The 19,153-nt window shown below is 43.1% G+C and overlaps 2 protein-coding genes across 2 annotated transcripts; both read right to left on the bottom strand.

Moving 5' to 3' along the window:
- Positions 1-1,251: 1,251 nt before the first annotated feature.
- On the bottom strand, positions 1,252-4,170 carry LOC140319882 (ileal sodium/bile acid cotransporter-like). Its single transcript, XM_072397658.1, has 6 exons — positions 3,773-4,170; positions 3,337-3,455; positions 3,163-3,251; positions 2,859-3,034; positions 2,524-2,681; positions 1,252-1,442 (listed from the first exon to the last, which is right to left on the bottom strand). The coding sequence occupies exons 1-6, from the start codon at positions 4,168-4,170 to the stop codon at positions 1,252-1,254; spliced, it is 1,131 nt and encodes a 376-aa protein (XP_072253759.1).
- Positions 4,171-8,578: 4,408 nt separating this feature from the next.
- On the bottom strand, positions 8,579-11,467 carry LOC140319827 (ileal sodium/bile acid cotransporter-like). The gene is made up of 6 exons (XM_072397614.1): positions 11,070-11,467; positions 10,463-10,581; positions 9,921-10,009; positions 9,617-9,792; positions 9,278-9,435; positions 8,579-8,917 (listed from the first exon to the last, which is right to left on the bottom strand). The coding sequence occupies exons 1-6, from the start codon at positions 11,465-11,467 to the stop codon at positions 8,736-8,738; spliced, it is 1,122 nt and encodes a 373-aa protein (XP_072253715.1). The 3' UTR covers positions 8,579-8,735.
- Positions 11,468-19,153: the final 7,686 nt, after the last annotated feature.

The following is a 19,153-nucleotide window of genomic DNA, read 5'->3' on the forward strand; positions in this document are numbered from 1 at the left end:
ACGGAAGTAAAACCGCTTTATTAAAAAAGAAAGCATTTTATTTTAGATCAGCTCGCTGAAACTGTCGCAAACTGTGCTGTCTTAGAGTGACATTTACCGAAACTGAGCCATGTTACCAGCCTCCTCAGTACTTTACCTGCTTTTACAAGCGGGAATGTTTCGATACATCTGCAGCAAACTAACTGCTATATTTGTTTCAAAAGCCTCGAATGAGAAGTAACGTAAAGAAGGTGAAGAAAGTAAAAGTAAAAGTAAAGTAAAGAAGAAAAGAGAATCCGTGACAGCTTTTTTTTCATATTACATGCGTAATTACTGCTTTGGAATCATGCAATATTGGTAATTTGCAAAAAAATGAGAATTCACAATCTTGAAATAACAGTGAAAGTAGCCTAATTGTACTCCTCAGTGGGAGGGGTTGTGTGCTGAGGGAGGGATGAGCACATGGACCATGTTTAAGAGGCTTAAAGAATTTTAACTCACTCTATGTCGTAAACAGCTGACCATATTTATGGTATGATAGTAGTTATAGTACGATAAACATGTTCCTGTCTGTGAATGTGCTTTTGCAATCATGTACTGGACTTTAAGCTAGATAGATAGATGGGTAAGAAAAAATTTATTATCATCATTTTACAACTGGAAATATGTTACTGATGATGCACTGGGACCTGGTCTGGAAATGTGAACATTTCACCACATTATGTGAACAGACAATGTTGTGCATATTGCATGCTTTCCCTCATGGGCACACAGGTCATGCTGAGCCTCACATCACCTCCAATGTGTGCATTTGTGTGTAATTGTGTGAAAAAATGTGAATTTGGCTTGAAAAGCTCTTTAAATGTTCAAAAAAGAAAAAAAAATCCACACAAACAGCCTTAAACAACATTTTATCAAACAAACTTTGATCACTGAAGCACAACACTGACATTAAAGACAGAATTATGTTGTTTAAAATATTTACAAAGGAATAAATTAGATGAATGGAAGGCCTTGTACAATTCAGCATAAAACAATATGATATGATGCTCGCTGCCCCCCTGAATTTAACTGTTGGCCGTATTCTAGAGAACATCTCCAGGTTATTTCAAACCTTTTCCACCTGACAGAATACAGCTGGCTCTGTATCACACACTTTTAGCCAGCTGAGTGGTGTGTGTTCACAGTTGAGTCAGGCTGCTGTCCTCAGGAGCTTTGTGGCAGTGGATGTTCAGAATACCAGTCCAGAGTCTGATTAGCAGAGTTGGGCTCTCACAGGTCTAGATTCTTGTAGGTGCCTTCTACATCATTTTTGTCAGTCTCATCAGTCTCATCAGGCTCAAAGGCACGATTTTCCAGGCCGAACTTTTTGGTTGTGTCACCGTCGACAGCTTCCGAGGACGGGGCCTCCATGTCTTCATCACCCAAGCCATGGCTAAAACGCTTTTTATAAACCTGGTAGCCTGAAGAGGAAAACACATGGATTCAGAAACAATGTTTGACCATCTTATTGTGTAGCCTCTAAAACAGCTTCTGCTGCTTTTATTATCACTTCCTTACAATTACAAAGATACAAATTCAAAGAGAGTTATCATGGGGCAAACCATAGGGATCCATTTGTTGACTTAACACAGTTAAATCTACAGCTCCATCATTAATTGCCAGCAGCTCAGACTGTCTCTCTGACAATGGATGAAAGCCCATCACCTCCAACTAAACCTTTCTAAAACTGAACTGCTTGTCTTCCCAGCCAAACCAACCATACACCACAGCATCTGCATCCAAACTGAGTCCCTATCTCTTGCTCCATCAAAGGTTGCTGAAACTACAAACCTTTTAACCTTCAAAGATCACGTTACCTCTGTTGCTCGTTCATGCCGCTTCGCTAAACATAAGAAAGATCAGACCATACCTAACCCAACATGCCACCCAGCTAGTGTTGGGAAGTTCGACTCTTTTGACTGAATTGGATCTTTTAATCTCGAACCGTAAATTGAACGAGTCTTTGAACAAGTCATTTTGTTCATTTTCCCAGCAGGTGGCGCTGTAGCCCTACTGTGGGCGTTGCACAAAACGGCCACGGTTCTAAACACTTAACACTGAAGGCAACAAAGTTTGCTTCAGCTGAGCTAACAAAATACAATACACAAAATGTCCTGCTGACTGAGTTTATGCAGCTGCCGCCTGCCATGTGGCGAGAGAGGGTACTGCATGAACATGAACGAATCACTCACTGAGACTACTCGTTACTCCCGAGTCACATAAAAGATTAGTTCATATCGAACATATCGTTCGTGAACGACACATCACTACACCCAACTCCTGGTGCAGGCTATGGTCATCTCCCGCCTTGACTACTGCAACGCTCTCCTAACTGGTCTCCCAGCCTGTACTATGAAACCTCTGCAGATGGTCCAGAACGCGGCGGCGCGTCTGGTCTTGGATCAGCCTAAAAGAACACGTCACCCCTCTGTTCATTGAACTCCATTGGCTACCCTATGCTAAATGCATAAAGATAAACATCTGTGCCTGTCAAACCCTTACCTCCAACAGCAATGAGCGCGACTGCTACCTGGAAGATGCTGTAGATAAGGGGGAAGGCAAACATGACGTTGAGCTCCTCTTGGCTGAAGGACAGCTGGATAATGGTGCTGCACAACTGGGAGTTCTGCATGCCCGTCTCCAGCGCAATGGTTCGACATCTGAAGAATGGGATAATGAACAACCACTTCAGAGGATAAATTTTGTGACAATCGTTTCATGGTTTCTTTTTAGAATTATGATGAAAACTGTTTAAACTGCACTTGGCAGTAGCTAAAACAAGCAATCAAACATGATAAATTGATCATTCTAGCATGAGTTCAAAACTGTCCCCCCACCTCTCCCACGGCTGACCCACAAAGCGGGCCATGAAGAACCCCAGGCTATATCCAATAACGGGGTAGATAGCTCCAATTATCCACAAGGAGGGAGAAATGGTCCAGGAAGATTGGTAGAGGACTCCTCCAACCACAGCCAGGACGATAATGAGAACAAAGCCAACAATGGACCCCACCTGTGCAAAGCAGTCATGATTTATTAAAACCCTGTCCAGGACTTTTCATTTCTTAAGCTAATGCTAAATGTAAACATCACAAGAACTCTCTTTGTACGATTTTGCAATAAAATGTTGACCATTTCTACCTTGAGGATTATTTTCGCCTTGTCGGGCCATCTGCGCTTGACATACATTCCCACAGCAATGGGAATAATAAAGCCTGCAAGTGTGATACCTGAAAAACACAGATAAATATCAGACTAAATCTTATTGACATTCCACCAATATTACATCTGCAGACACTGTAGCTGTTTGGTTACCAATGCTGTCGTATGGAATCTGAATGGCATCTCCAGAAGTCCATACACTCGTGTAAACGTATAGACAGAGAGGCATCATCCCCAAGGCCAAGATAGAGGAACAGGCCGTCATACTGATGCTGCAGAGGGGAGAATATAACAATCACAAGGAGAAAATACTGTATTGATCCTGAAGAGTAAACTGGATCATATTGAATTCAATTCAAGAAGAAACATAGAGGCATATGACAGCTTTAATGGGAAACACTTTGTTTAGCCCTTTGTAGAACCTAGTCACGCTTTCAATGCAACATAAATGTGGGCCTTTCTTCTGGATGTTACATCAAATGTGGTTTAAATATACACACAACACAAAACTGAAAACTCTTATCTTCAAATCCTCCCCCAGCAACAGTGGACCATTGATATTAAATGGGTTTCCAGCCCTGTGTCTTACCTCAGGTCCATGTCTCCATCCAGCCAGAAGCAGATGATGTTTGAGCTTGAACCTCCAGGACAGCAGCCCATAATGATGACGGCTATGGCCTGCACAGGCAGCACCCCAAAGGCAAATGACAGGGCAAAAGCTGTGAAGGGCATGATGCCAAACTGGCAGATGAATCCAATGATGATGCCCCAGGGCCTCCTGATGTGGCCCCACAGCCTTTTGGCTTCCACAGTGCAACCCATGGAAAACATGACCAGAGCAAGCATTACTGTGACCGATATGCTCATCACCAAGCTCAGAACAGAATTGAAGTTGCTGGGAGGAACAATGCAGTTTGCTCCTGAACAGACTGCGGCAGCAGGATCACAGGTAGAAGGAACCATGGCTGTCGCCCTCAGAGCGGACATTGTGGACAAGGCAAAGGAGGAAAAAAATGAAGGAAAGTTTCAGCAGGACCTGAGTTTCCACCTAACTTCTCAAATGTGTCCTCCCCTCTGTGATGATGATGACAGTGACAGGAAGCTTACAACTCACTGCTATTTATACCTGCAGTGATTCAGTCATAAAAAAAGTCATTCAGAAAATCTGAATAAAATATTAACCAATACTTAATGTTTTATAGGGTCAGTGTTCAGAGGTGAAAGCATATAAAAAGAAAATCATACTGATATACAAAAAGCGATTGCTCTGTGGATTAAACTTTTATAGCCCCTTGGCTATCAAAAGTTTACAGTTGTGGCATGCTGTGTTATCATATCAATGGCAGCAAAGAGGAAAGATGCATGTCTCAATGACTAGTTTTCCCCTTTGACCTCTTTTTAGATATAAAACACGGACAGTGGTTGTTGGAAAAAAAAGGTTAAATTATCCATCCATCCATCATCTACAGCTTTTCCAGGGGTCGGGTCGCGGGGGCAGCAGCTTTAACAGAGAAACCCAGACGTCCCTGTCCCCGGCCACTTCCTCCAGCTCTTCCGGGGGGACCCCGAGGTGTTCCCAGGCCAGCCGAGAGACATAGTCTCTCCAACATGTCCTGGGTCTAAATTTTCTCAGGATTAATTTAATCTTAGACTATGGTTCTCAGCTGGAAGAGGGTGGAATGCTCTCTCTGGGTCGGGAATGAGATCCTTCCCCAAGTGGAGGAGTTCAAGTATCTCGGGGTCTTGTTCACAGTGAGGGACGAATGGAGCGTGAGATTGACGGCGGATCGGTGCAGCGTCTGCAGTGTTGCTCTGCACCGACCCGTCGTTGTGAAGAAGGAGCTGAGCCAGAAGGTGAAGCTCTCTATTTACTGGTCAATCTAGGTTCCCATTTATATTTCTAGATTTTCTAGAAATCCTCACCTATGGTCACGAGTTGTGGGTAGTGACTGAAAGAACGAATACAAGCGGCCGAAATGGGTTTCCTCCGCAGGGTGTCTGGGCCTCCCTTAGAGATAGGGTGAGAAGCTCAGTCATCCGGGAGGGGCTCGGAGTAGAACCGCTGCTCCTCCGCATTGAGAGGAGTCAGATGAGGTGGCATCTGGTTAGGATGCCCCCTGGACGCCTCCCTGGGGAGGTGTTCTGGGCCCGTCCCACTGGGAGGAGACCCCGGGGAAGACCCAGGACACGTTGGAGAGACTGGCCTGGGAACGCCTCGGGGTCCCCCCGGAAGAGCTGGAGGAAGTGGCCGGGGACAGGGACGCCTGGGTTTCTCTGTTAAAGCTGCTGCCCCCGCGACCCGACCCCCGGAGAAGCTGTAGATGATGGATGGATGGATATTGCTGTTGTTAGCTCAGAGAGATCAACTGGGCAGAAGCTGTCTAAATATAAATCAGGTTCTAAAGATACTTCTAAAGCTGCTCTACTTGATGATACATCAGTGATAATAATGGGAAGGATTCCATTAATCTTCTCTCTGATAGAAACAATTTTATTGATGAAGAATCTCATGAAATCATCACTGCTGAGAGTTAAAGGAATACATGGCTCAACAGAGCTCGGACTCTTTGTCAGCCTGGCAACAGTGCTGAAAAGAAACCTGGGATTATTCTTATTCTCTTCTATCAATGATGAATAATAAGCAGTTCTAGCTTTACGAAGGGCTTTCTTATACGTTATTAAACTATCTTTCCAGACTAATTGAGACTCTTCTAAATTAGAGGAACGCCACTGTCTCTCCAGCTTTCTTGCAGTCTGCTTTAAAGCAGCTGTGAATTATACCAAGGAGCCAACCTCTTCTGACTGATTACCTTCCTTTTCAGAGGGGCAACATTGTCCAGTGTTGTACGCATTGAAGCTATAGTGCTGTCAACAAGAGAGTCAAGTTCTACTGGAGTAAAATTTAGGTAGCCGTCCTCTGTCATATCTGCACATGGCAGTGAAGAAAAGGATGATGAAATCAACTCTTTAAATCTGGTTACAGCATTCTCTGATAGACACCTTCTATATGTAAAATTCTTCTCAGAAGCCGTGTAGTCAAGTAATGTAAATTCAAAAGTTATTAAAAAATGGTCAGACAAGACAGGGTTATGAGGCAACACTGTTAACTGTTCACTCTCAATGCCATAAGTCAGCACAAGGTCAAGGGTATGATTAAGGCAGTGAGTAGGTCTGTGGACACTTTGAGAAAATCCAGTAGAGTCTAATATAGAATTAAAGTTAATATTTAGGCTGTCATTTTCAACATCTACATGAATATTAAAGTCACCCACTACAATGACTTTATCTGTACTCAGCACTAACTGGGATAAAAACTCTGAGAATTCAGTCAGAAACTCAGAATAAGGGCCAGGTGGACGATACACAACAACAAACACAAGAGGTTTTTGTGATTTCCACTTTGGGAAAAACTGAGAATCAGAGATTCAAAAGAGCTCAAACTAATCTTGGGTCTAGGACTGATTAGTAACCCTGATCTGAAGATAGCTGCCAATCCTCCTCCTCTGCTGTGGTTGGAGGAACGTGAACATTTAAATAGTCAGAGGGAGTTGATTCATTAATGCTAACATGATCCTCCTGCTGCAGCCAGGTTTCTGTAAGACAAAATATATCAATATGATGATCACAGATCAAATCTTGGAAGACTTGGAAAGGAGAGATCTAATATTCAGAAAACCACATTTAATTGTTTTTTGCTCAGTTAAAGTTTTGTCTTAATTTTTTCAAGGTTTTCTGGATTTGCTCCTTTTGTGTTTATTGATTGTCATGTTTTTGATATTTACTTTGTCCATATTTCTAGATATGAGAGCTGCTCCTTCCAAAGTGGGCCCAGGTTTTCTCCAGAAAGATTGCCAATTAGGCCGGAGGGAACGGAGGAAAAAGGTCAGGGAAATGGCCAAAAGCTGAAACCAGACAGAAAAACATAACAATACGTAGATCGTAGTGTAGTGGTATGATTTCCACCTTCCATGTGGGAGACCTGAGTTCAAATCCCCTGCATGAAAGGTACTATCTCCAGTAGGGGTCCTTAGGCAAGACCCCCTTACCCTACCTGTAAGTTGTTTTGGATAAAAGCGTCTGCTAAATGCAGAAACATAGATTGTGGGACATCTTTTTGGCTGGAATGATACAAATGAAAGTTTTTCAAAGTTTGAATAACGCATCCAGATAATGCAAATGGAAAATGCAAATTACTCCTACATGTATGCTTTCAGTTGTACTCACTGACCAAGGAACTCTGGGTAAACCCCACCACTTCTGTCCTTTGACCAGGAAATAAAAGAATAATAACGTACAGAAGTAGAAGCCAGTAAGAGCAGACAAGAAACACAGTTTTCTCATTCAAAGAATCATGAAGCATGCAGCACAATCATCTTAAAGCTGTACATTCAACCTGTTAATATCTTACCACCAGGTAACGTGTTTGTCAGTAACCTGGTGGTAACTGGTGAAAGGGGCGTATCACCACCTACTGTAGTAAAGTCGGACAAACCTCCGTCCATAATTGGATTCCCTCCTGTGCTTGTGTAGTGGGAACAATAGTTCAGTAAATTCAGCCAGAACCGTAACACCACTGAACTGTACATGTGAACATACTGAGGACACCTCTATAAAAGTTGGTGAATCGTATTTGTTCAGTACAATATACGTCAGTATAAAGGATATTTCAGTAAAGCCATGAGAAGAAACGAAAAGTTTAAACAAGCTGACAGAAAATAAGTAGAAGTGCAATGACTCCTTTCTGAAACGTCTCTTTAATATAACACAGTGCATATGTTACAATACAGTGGAATAATCGAGCCAGAATGTGTATTAAAATACACAGAGATAACTGTAAACCTTTGTTACTTCAGTTGGGAAAATGTCTAGCTTACTTATGACATGAAAAACTGAGGACAAGTCTCCCAGTGGTGTAAGACCTCTAACTTCTAACTCTCTGACTTCTGCCTCTCTTGTAGCTTTACGTGACATCTCTATCAGACTTCTTGTCATGTGGTTGGTTTATTTTGTTTTTCTGTTTGTAGAACGGTTATTAAAAAAGTTATGAATGGATGTGCATCACATTTTAGCAGAGGTGGAACATGGCCCAAGTAAAGTTATTCAGTTCTGAGTTTGAGACAGCTTTTGTTCCAGACAAAGAGTAGTGAAGCCTGCACACCTGTTTTAACTCTATGTTGTACTCTGAGATCCTCTGTAGTGACTTTGTTTAGAAAAGTGCTCATCGGCTAAATTATGGAAGTCACAAAATCACTGTAGCTGTATCCATCTTTACATTGCTGCACAAATATCTGACAGAAAATCCACACAAACAGCCTTAAACAACATTTTATCAAACTAACTTTGATCACTGAAGCACAACACTGACATTAAAGACATCTCCAGTTTATTTCAAACCTTTTCCACCTGACAGAATACAGCTGGCTCTGTATCACACACTTTTAGCCAGCTGAGTGGTGTGTGTTCACAGTTGAGTCAGGCTGCTGTCCTCAGGAGCTTTGTGGCAGTGGATGTTCAGAATACCAGTCCAGAGTCTGATTAGCAGAGTTGGGCTCTCACAGCTCTATATTCTTGTAGGTGCCTTTCACATAATTTTTGTCAGTCTCATCAGGCTCAAAGGCACGATTTTCCAGGCCGTACTTTTTGGTTGTGTCACCGTCGACAGCTTCCGAGGATGGGGCCTCCATGTCTTCATCACCCAAGCCACGGCTAAAACGCTTTTTATAAACCTGGTAGCCTGAAGAGGAAAACACATGGATTCAGAAACAATGTTTGACCATCTTATTGTGTAGCCTCTAAAACAGCCTCTGCTGCTTTTATTATCACTTCCTTAGAATTACAAAGATACAAATTCAAAGAAACAGAACATGAGGAATTTGATATATAACAGCTGAAATGACTTCACCACCAAAACCACTTCTGACCTTGTGAACCCTGGATCCTAGAGGAAAAACAACCCAGAACCCTTCTGGGGTCAGTGCCTCTGATAGATTCAGTTATCGAGGGGCAAACCATAGGGTTCAATTTGCTGACTTAACACGGTTAAATCTACAGGTCTATCATTAACTGCCAGCATCTGTGCCTGTCAAACCCTTACCTCCAACAGCAACAAGTGCGACAGCTAGCTGGAAGATGCTGTAGATAAGGGGGAAGGCAAACATGATTTCTAGCTCCTCTTGGCTGAAGGACAGCTGGACAATAGTGCTGCACAACTGGGAGTTCTGCATGCCCGTCTCCAGCGCAATGGTTCGACATCTGAATGAAGGAAGGGATAATGAACAACCATTTCCAAGGATAAATTTTGTGACAATCGTTTCATGGTTTCTTTTTGGAATTATGATGAAAACTGTTTAAACTGCACTTGGCAGTAGCTAAAACAAGCAATCAAACATGATAAATTGATCATTCTACCATGAGTTCAAAACTGTCCCCCCACCTGTCCCACGGCTGACCCACAAAGCGGGCCATGAAGAACCCCAGGCTATATCCAATAACGGGGTAGATAGCTCCAATTATCCACAAGGAGGGAGAAATGGTCCAGGAAGATTGGTAGAGGACTCCTCCAACCACAGCCAGGACGATAATGAGAACAAAGCCAACAATGGACCCCACCTGTGCAAAGCAGTCATGATTTATTAAAACCCTGTCCAGGACTTTTCATTTCTTAATCTAATGCTAAATGTAAACATCACAAGAACTCTCTTTGTACGATTTTGCAATAAAATGTTGACCATTTCTACCTTGAGGATTATTTTCGCCTTGTCGGGCCATCTGCGCTTGACATACATTCCCACAGCAATGGGGATAAGAAGGCCTGCAAGTGTGATACCTGAAAAACACAGATAAATCCATCCATTTTCTATACCGTCAATCGGGTAGCGGGGGGGGTTGGAGCCTATCTCAGCAGTCATCGGGCGAAAGGGGGGGTACACCCTGGACAGGTCGCCAGTCCATCACAGGGCCACACATAGAGACAAACGAGACAAACAACCATGCACGCTCACACTCACTCCTACGGACAATTTAGAGTCACCGATTAACCTAACATGCATGTTTTTGGACAGTGGGAGGAAGCTGGAGAGAAGCCACGCATACACGGGGAGAACATGCAGACTCCACACAGAAAGGCCCCCGGCAGGGATTGAACCTGGAGCCCTCTTGCTGTGAGGTGATGGTGCTAACCACCACACCACCGCGCAGCCCAACACAGATAAATATCAGACTAAATCTTATTGACATTCCACCAATATTACATCTGCAGACACTGTAGCTGTTTGGTTACCAATGCTGTCGTATGGAATCTGAATGGCATCTCCAGAAGTCCATACACTCGTGTAAACGTATAGACAGAGAGGCATCATCCCCAAGGCCAAGATAGAGGAACAGGCCGTCATACTGATGCTGCAGAGGGGAGAATATAACAATCACAAGGAGAAAATACTGTATTGATCCTGAAGAGTAAACTGGATCATATTGAAATTTAACCAATTCAAGAAGAAACATAGAGGCATATGACAGCTTTGATGGGGAAACACTTTGTTTATGTTTATGCATTTAGCAGACGCTTTTATCCAAAGCGACTTACAGCTAGGCAGATAGGATAAGGGGGTCTTGCCTAAGGACCCCTACTGGAGATAGCACCTTTCATGCAGGGGTTTTGAACCCAGATCTCCCACATGTAAGGTGGCAACCATATCACTACACTATCCAGTGTTTAGCCCTTTGTAGAACCTAATCATGCTATGTTACATGTTGCTATGTTGTCTGGATGTTACATCAAATGTGGTTTAAATATACACACAACACAAAACTGAAAACTCTTCTCTTCAAATCCTCCCCAGCAACAGTGGACCATTGATATTAAATGGGTTTCCAGCCCTGTGTCTTACCTCAGGTCCATGTCTCCATCCAGCCAGAAGCAGATGATGTTTGAGCTTGAACCTCCAGGACAGCAGCCCATAATGATTATGACTATGGCCTGCACAGGCAGCACCCCAAAGGCAAGTGACAGGGCAAAAGCTGTGAAGGGCATGATGCCAAACTGGCAGATGAATCCAATGATGATGCCCCAGGGCCTCCTGATGTGGCCCCACAGCCTTTTGGCTTCCACAGTGCAACCCATGGCAAACATGACCAGAGCAAGCATTACTGTGACCGATATGCTCATCACCAAGCTCAGAACAGCATTGAAGTTACTGGGAGGAACAATGCAGTTTGCTCCTGAACAGACTGCGGCAGCAGGATCACAGGTAGAAGGAACCATGGCTGTCGCCCTCAGAGCGGACATTGTGGACAAGGCAAAGGAGGAAAAAAATGAAGGAAAGTTTCAGCAGGATCTGAGTTTCCACCTAACTTCTCCAATGTGTCCTCCTCTCTGTGATGATGATGATGACAGTGACAGGAAGCTTACAACTCACTGCTCTTTATGCCTGCAGTGATTCAGTCTAATAAAATAGGGAGGGAAAATATTAACCAAAACTTAATGTTTTATGGGATGCATGTAAAAAGAAAATCATCCTGAAACACAAAAAATGATTGCTCTGTGGCTTAACTTTTATAGCTTCTTGGCTATTAAAAGTTTACAGCTGTGGCATGCTGTGTTATCAATGGCAGCAAAGAGGAAATATGCTTGCATGTCTCAATGACTAGTTTTCTCACAGGTCCTTTAAGAATGATCCCCTTTGACCTCTTTTTAGATATAAAACACAGACAGTGGTTGTTGGAAAAAAAAGATTAAATTAATCCTGAGAAAATGTATTTTCTGTAAAAGTAGAAGCAACTGATTTACAACTGATTTACAGACACTGATTTGTCTTCAACTGATTTACAAAGAATGGTTCTGAAGGTTGGAGGTAGAAATAATCCATTTGGTTACAGAGAAGTATTGAACCCAGAAATATTCAAAGGAACTGAATGCCAGATTGTCAGAATGTACAGCAGACACACTAGATCCTAATTATGAACCAGTTCTGGGGTCAAACTTGAATTTAAAACACATGTAGCTCAAACTGTGTTGCAGTACTTTTCAGCTGGTAGATTTGATCCTGTCTGGGAAGCACTTTGGTAAATGGACTTGTACTTGTATAGCGCTTTTCTAGTCTAACTGACCACTCAAAGCGCTTCACTACATGCTGCATTCACCCCACTCACACACATTCATACAGCACGTCTTAACTACATGCTTATTCTATGTGCCCCCCAGTGTATCCCAAATGATACACTGGGGGGCAACGTGGGTTTCAGTGTCTTGCCCAAGGACTCTTCGACATGTAGCCCGGGGAAGCCAGAGTCGAACCACCGACCTTCCGATTGGTCAACTTCCTCTTCCTCCTGAGCTACAGCCGCACTTTGTAACAGTATGTTTTCAATTTAATTTAGATACTTTAATCACAGTTTAATTTTTATCAATTTATTCAGCAAAATACTGAACAAATGGAACAAAAGGTAAAAGTGGTGAGAACCTCCTCATTCACTTATTTTCACTCCACATTTGCAGTATTGTATGTGAGTCTTTTTGGTTTTTAGTGTCATGATATCTCACTTATATCCAGTTAATGCTGTTAAACAATAGAATAACAAAAGGGAAGAGGGAATTTTACAAAAGCTGTAAGGCAACAAGTGGAGACAATAAAAAGTTTCATTATGATTCAATCCAAAGCCTCTAATCAGAGTTAGATTTTTTTGTTTTCAGTTTTCATGAAAATTTGTGTAATCAAGATGTTCTTACCTTCATGTCTCCTGCTGCAGTGTTACGCTACTGTGTCAGCGTTAAAGGGGTAATGCCTAACTTTATAGTTAAAGGAAAACCAGCAAATCACCAACTGAAAAGGGTTTCACATTTTATTGAAAATTCAAATCTGCTCAAGCAGCTATGTAGCTACGTCTACAAAAATAAAATGAATGAAGATGAACAAGTTGCTCTCACTTGTTTGTTTAATTTTAGTGGAGATGTTTAAAAAAGATCTAATGCAATCAAGAGGACAAAGGAGAGAACCAAAGCACAGTTTCAACAGTTTCAGACAAGTTCTGGTTTAAGGATTTCTGAAACCAAAGTTTGTGATACTGTTGTTTTGCTGCTACTTGAAAGAATTTTAATTTACCATAAAACTGCTCAATTGTTGCATGTATTTTGTAAAATAATAATAATAATAGTAATAGTAATAATTATTAATCCATTTTAGTTTTAGTAAAACATAGCTGTGGAATTTCTTAAAACACAAATTGCAGTTATATTGATGTTAGAACTGGTGTCCAGTAATTTTAAATAAAGCCTCTATCATTGCCACATTAACGTGATGCTTGTATTCGTTTTCTTCTTTCTCCTTTAAGCCAAGAAGGTGAAAATTTAAAAAAATTAAACCCTTAACACATATTCTCAGAGCACCACTATGAACATGTAAACAAAAAGATTACGTCATGATTCCAGTCACAGGCTGTCATTACCCTTACTCTCATTTGAAATACAGAGTTCCAGTTTGCACTTTGGCCAAACTTGTTAAAAAGTTGATGACGCTAACAACCGTTAGGAAAGCTCTGAGAGTTAATTGTGGCAAGAAAACTTTTCTTAACAAGTTAATTTTAATAGTACTGTGTGGACTGCTTTTATTGTTACCATCCAGCACAACTGTTGATTCACATTAGTGAATCTGTCTTTTAGAATGTGTTGATTTACATGTTACAAGTATAACAGTGATAATGAATTACCTTCGACAAAGATCTTTCTGTGTTTTCTGTGTCAATCTGCTTTGTAAAATGGTGACATGACAACTGCAACATCCTTGCAGTTAGATGATATCTGGTGCCTTTGGGGGCCACGGAGAAATAGCTTCGAGTTCAGGCCTCCAGCTGTTGTGGCGCACCAAGATGGTAAGAACCATTCATCAGGTGTTGTTTCAGTCTGCTACCACAGGCATGAATCAAACTCAAATGTTTTCTTTGTGATCATGTCTGTCAGCTGTGTGAAAAACATATGATAAAAGTGTGAAAACAAATAAAAGAAGAATAAGAGGGGTTTGTGAAATGTCAAAGGGATTTAACAGGGTCCCCTATGTAGAATCGCCATCTTAACGTGGAGGGGTTTGAGTATCCCTGTGATCTTGAACTGTTATTGGGGGTGTTAACACCTATTAGGGTCTCTGTTAGAAAAATTATGGAGTTATATTATGAGAAAAGCTGCAGTAATAAAGGTTTGTGATGGGGGAGGCTTCCTCATATCTTTTGGTTATCATAACACTGTGTAGCAAGCAAAATTGTATTTGACTGTCTGAACTCGTTTTCCCATAACACTGAATGGCTAGTAATGTTAGTTTCCCATAACATTGTGTGGCCATTTAATATAAATAATATAAATAGCAATAGTATAATTTTGTGAGTCAGACAACTCTGAGCCAGCTTCCTGATAGGTTGTGTGGACTTGTCTCTTTCTTGCAAGAAATAGATGTTTTGTGTTAATCGTATCCAACGACTCTGAGCCTAATCTTGAGAGATTTTTTCTAACAGTCTCTCATGGCAAATTGGTTTCAGGAGTGTGGTCAGACAAAGAGTGATTCAAAGACCTCGAAGGAACAACACCAGGGGAAATTGTGTTCTAGGGGAACACAATTTCCAGTGCGGTCACTGGTCCCTTATCCAGTGACCGCACCTGGATAAGGGAAACTGAGACACCTCAACTGGAGCCAGGCCTGGAGGAACTCGCTGGCGAGCACCTGGAGGCCGAGCTTAGCCCAAAGAGGAATCAGGAAGTTACTTCCACATGGGCCCACCACTCGTAGGGAGAATATTCGCGATCTCGCGATCTAGCTCTATCGGTCACTACCACAGCTCGTGACCATAGGTTGTGGCTCAGCTCCGTCTTTAGCACGATGGACCGGTGCAGAGCCAACCCTCCAACCCTCACCGGAAAGACGTCCGACTTACTGCCGGCAATGCGGAGCGGACTCTGACACCGGTCATACAGAGGCCGAACAGCCCCTAAGTGGTCTGGCACTCCCCCACAATACTCCCCGAGGGACACGGTCGAATGCCTTCTCCAAGTCCACAAAACACACCCCAGTTGGGTGAACTCCCATGCACTCTCCAGGACTCTGTTGGGGGTGTACAGCTGGTCCACTGTTCCACGGCCAGGACGAAAACCACACTACACCTCCTGAGTCCGAGATTCGACTATCCGACGGAGCCTCCTCTCCAGTACCCCCGAATAGACCTTACCAGTGAGGCTGAGGAGTGTGATACCCCTATAGTTGGAACACACCCTCCGGTCCCCCATTTTAAAGAGGGGGACCACCACCACGATCTGCCAGTCCAGAGGCACTCTTACCGATGTCCACGCAATGTTGCAGAGGCATGTCAACCAAGACAGCCTTACAATATCCAGAGCCTTGAGAAACTCTGGACGGACCTCATCCACCCTTGGGGCCTTACAACCGAGGAGCTTTTTGACCACTTCGGCAACCTCAGCTCCAGAAATGGGAGGCTCCATCTCCGAGCTCTCCGACTCTGTTTCCTTATCTGAGGGCGTGTTGGTAGGATTGAGGAGGTCCTCAAAGTATTCCCTCCACTGACTCACAATGTCCCTAGCTGAGGTCAGCAGAGCTCCGTAGAGTGATGTTTGCGGAAACCAGACTGAAATGCCTCATGGATGTTACTTTGATCCAGGAATAATGACAGAAGACCACCTTCTCTAGGATCTAGGACAAGTGTGGTAGCTTTGAAATAGGCCTGAAATTACTGCGGACAGTCGGGTCTTTTTAAGTAAAGGCTCCACTATGGCATGCTTAAATGTATTGGGAAACACACCTGAAGAAAGAGAGAGGTTTACAATTTCGGTAACCCAGGGCCAATTACATCAAACACTTTCACAAAGGCCTCCAGGGAAGGACGTCAGATGAGCAGGAGGAGGGTTTCATCTTGGTCAACAGTGCAGAGATATCAGCAAGAGTCACAGACTTAAATGAGGACCACAAGCTTGAGACAGGCTCAATGACAGCAGGGGTTCCACACAAAGGGGGAGGGATTTTCTCCTTTATCATCTTAATTTTGTCAATAAAAAATGTCAACAGTGCATTGCTGTCAGCTTTACAAGAAACAGGAGTAACTGGCGCAGCAGGACATACAAGAGAATTAATCGTGTCAAACAACACTTTGAGGTTTTTCTTATTTACTGTCACCAGTTGACAAATATAATCAGATCTGGCATTTTCCATCATCTCATTGTATGAGGACACAAGATCCCTGAGATAAAGTCTGTGCACCTCAAGCTTAGTGGATTTCCACAGACGTTCAGTCTTTCGACATAGTCTCTTCAGACAGAGGGAACTCAGAGTGGAGCTGCTCCTCCACATTGAAAAGAGTCAGTTGAGATGGTTCGGGCATCTGATTATGATGCCCCCTGGTAACCTCCGTTTGGAGTTTTTCCGAGCACATCCAACTGGGAGAGATTATACATCCCTTCTGGCCTAGGAACACCTGGGAATCCCCCAGCAGGAGCTACAGAGTGTCACTAGGGATGTCTAGGCTTCTTCTCCTCAACTCGTTGCCTTCGCGACCCAAACTCAGATAAGCAGAAGACAATAGATGGATATTTTCATATTTCTTATTTGTCATTTTAGATGATTCGTTATTAAACATACTGAAAAACTGCACCTATATTTCACTTTTTCTGATTTGAGATTGAATATCTTAAATTACATTTGAGTTGATACACGTTCTCACAGCAAAACCTATTACAACACAACAGATGAAGAAGTTTTTCTTTTTTTTCTTAGAAAAATACAGTATTACACTCAGATTAGCACTGTGATGGACTGGCGACCTGTTCAGGGTGTACCTCTCCTCTCGCCTGATGACCGCTGGGATAGGCTCCAGCAACCCGATCGATGGATTAAGCAGGTATAGAAAATGGATGGATGGATGGACATATGCCAATAATATCACGGTTCAGTGGTGGAGGCAAGGAAGGAGGACCCAGGTGCAGATACGGAGCAGGAGCCAGGGGGGGTCACTTAAACTCAGTTTATTTAGAATAGAAACACAGACCACAGCCACAAATTTAAACTAGTAAAAACAAAAAAAAAACCCTGAGAAATAACAAAAATCAGACTGACGGGATAACCAGGGGTACAACGACAAGGATCGGAATAAAACCGGTGTCTACATACTGTGTGGAGAGTGATTGGTGAATGAGTGCAGCTGAGGATAAGTGAAGACTAGTGAAGAGAGTGAAGCTGGCATCACCAGGCATTCAAGGTAAACACAAGAAACTTGTACTAAAGAAAAAATGGACCAGACTCAATGAATAATTCCCTGTAATCCCTATATAGACCAGTAGGCAGTGCTGGCCAACATGTTAATGTTTCTGCATTTATCAGACGCTTTTATCCAAAGCGACTTACAAATGAAGATATAACAAGCTATATAGAAAGCTAACAATAAGCTACATGGAAGGAACCCAGGAGTCCGACTCTGTCAGAGGTGACAGAGTAGAGATAGGGTGCAGGCATAGAGGGAAGTGCAGAAAGATAAAGTGCAGAGATAGAGGGGGTAGGGAAGTACAGGATAAGTGCTGGGATAGGAGATGCTCTCTGAAGTGCTGGGTTTTCAGGAGCTTCTTGAAGAAAGTCAGGGACGCCCCTGTTCTGGTAATGCTCGGTAGGTCATTCCCTCATCGTGGAATGACACATGAAAAGAGTTTGGATTGTCTTGAGCGTGGTGTAGGAGCTGCTAGACGACAATCCTGCGACGACTGGAGGGACCGAGTTGGGACAGAAGCCTTTGCAAAAGCATTCAAGTGGATGGGAGCCGTTCCATTAAGCACTTTGTAGGCTAACATCAGTGATTTGAATTTGATGTGAGCGGCTAAGGGTGACGTGTGTTCTTTTAGGCTGATCGAAACGCGCCGCCCCGTTCTGGACCATCTGCAGAGGTTTCACAGCACAGGCTGGGAGACCAGTTAGGAGAGTGTTGCAATAGTCAAGGCCGGAGATGACCATGGCCTGCACCAGGAGCTGGGTGGCATGTTTGGTTAGGTAGGGTCTGATCTTTCTTATGTTTAGCAATGCAAAGCGGCATGAACGAGCAGCAGAAGTAACGTGATCTTTAAAGCTTTCATCGGTGTTTCGTCTAGTTAGGCCCACAACTAGGAGGCTAGACAGCGATCACTGGCGTCCCAGAGTCACTCCCCTAATGCCAGCCATCACTGCTCCTCACACCACAACAACCATCTTCTTTTTTTTTTCCCACAACCACAAGCTACCCCAGCCTCTCACCAAGTGCACATTAGTCATAGCGGGGTGGGGATACAAACCTTGGTTCGGGTAGGGGGTAATGAAAGTGCTTTATCCTAAGTGCTCACCCTGCTGGGCCCCCAGATACTATTGCTTCTTCTAATCCAAATCCACTGACTGGACTTTACTGCCTCATATGACACTTCCTTCACCCAACTCCCTCAACAATGAGACAGACTTTGCAACAAATCCTCTACATCCTACTTCCACTGGACAGATCCTAACTTTCCATCCTCGCTGCTCTGCTTCTGCCCCATCTCCGCATACCTAAGCTTTTTCCTTTCATATGCTTCTCCCACTAATTCCTCCCAAGGAACAGTCAGCTCTATGACTCTCATTCTACTCCTAGATAACAAGACTATATCAGGCCTTAGATTTGTAGAGGCTATTTCCTGGGGAACAACAAGCTTTCCTTCTAAATCGAGCTGCATCTCCCAATCACAAGCATCCTCTAAGTTGCCTTGCCTCATTATTGTCGTATTAACGTCTTCACCTTGGACCCTCCAAAATTTACCTGCCTTCATTTATTTTCAATACCTGAAGCTAAGCTTCCTGATACTTGGTTATGCCACCACGTATACCGGCCTTGTGACAGACTGACCTTACAGCCTGACAAAATGTGCCTTAGAGTTGCAGTACCTGAACATAACAAACATAACGGGTCTCCATTTACCCAGAGTTTTAGGTTCTGG

The sequence above is a fragment of the Leuresthes tenuis genome, unplaced genomic scaffold (assembly GCF_036924035.1).
Source record: "Leuresthes tenuis unplaced genomic scaffold, fLeuTen1.0.hap1 SCAF_12, whole genome shotgun sequence".
NCBI lineage: Eukaryota > Metazoa > Chordata > Actinopteri > Atheriniformes > Atherinopsidae > Leuresthes > Leuresthes tenuis.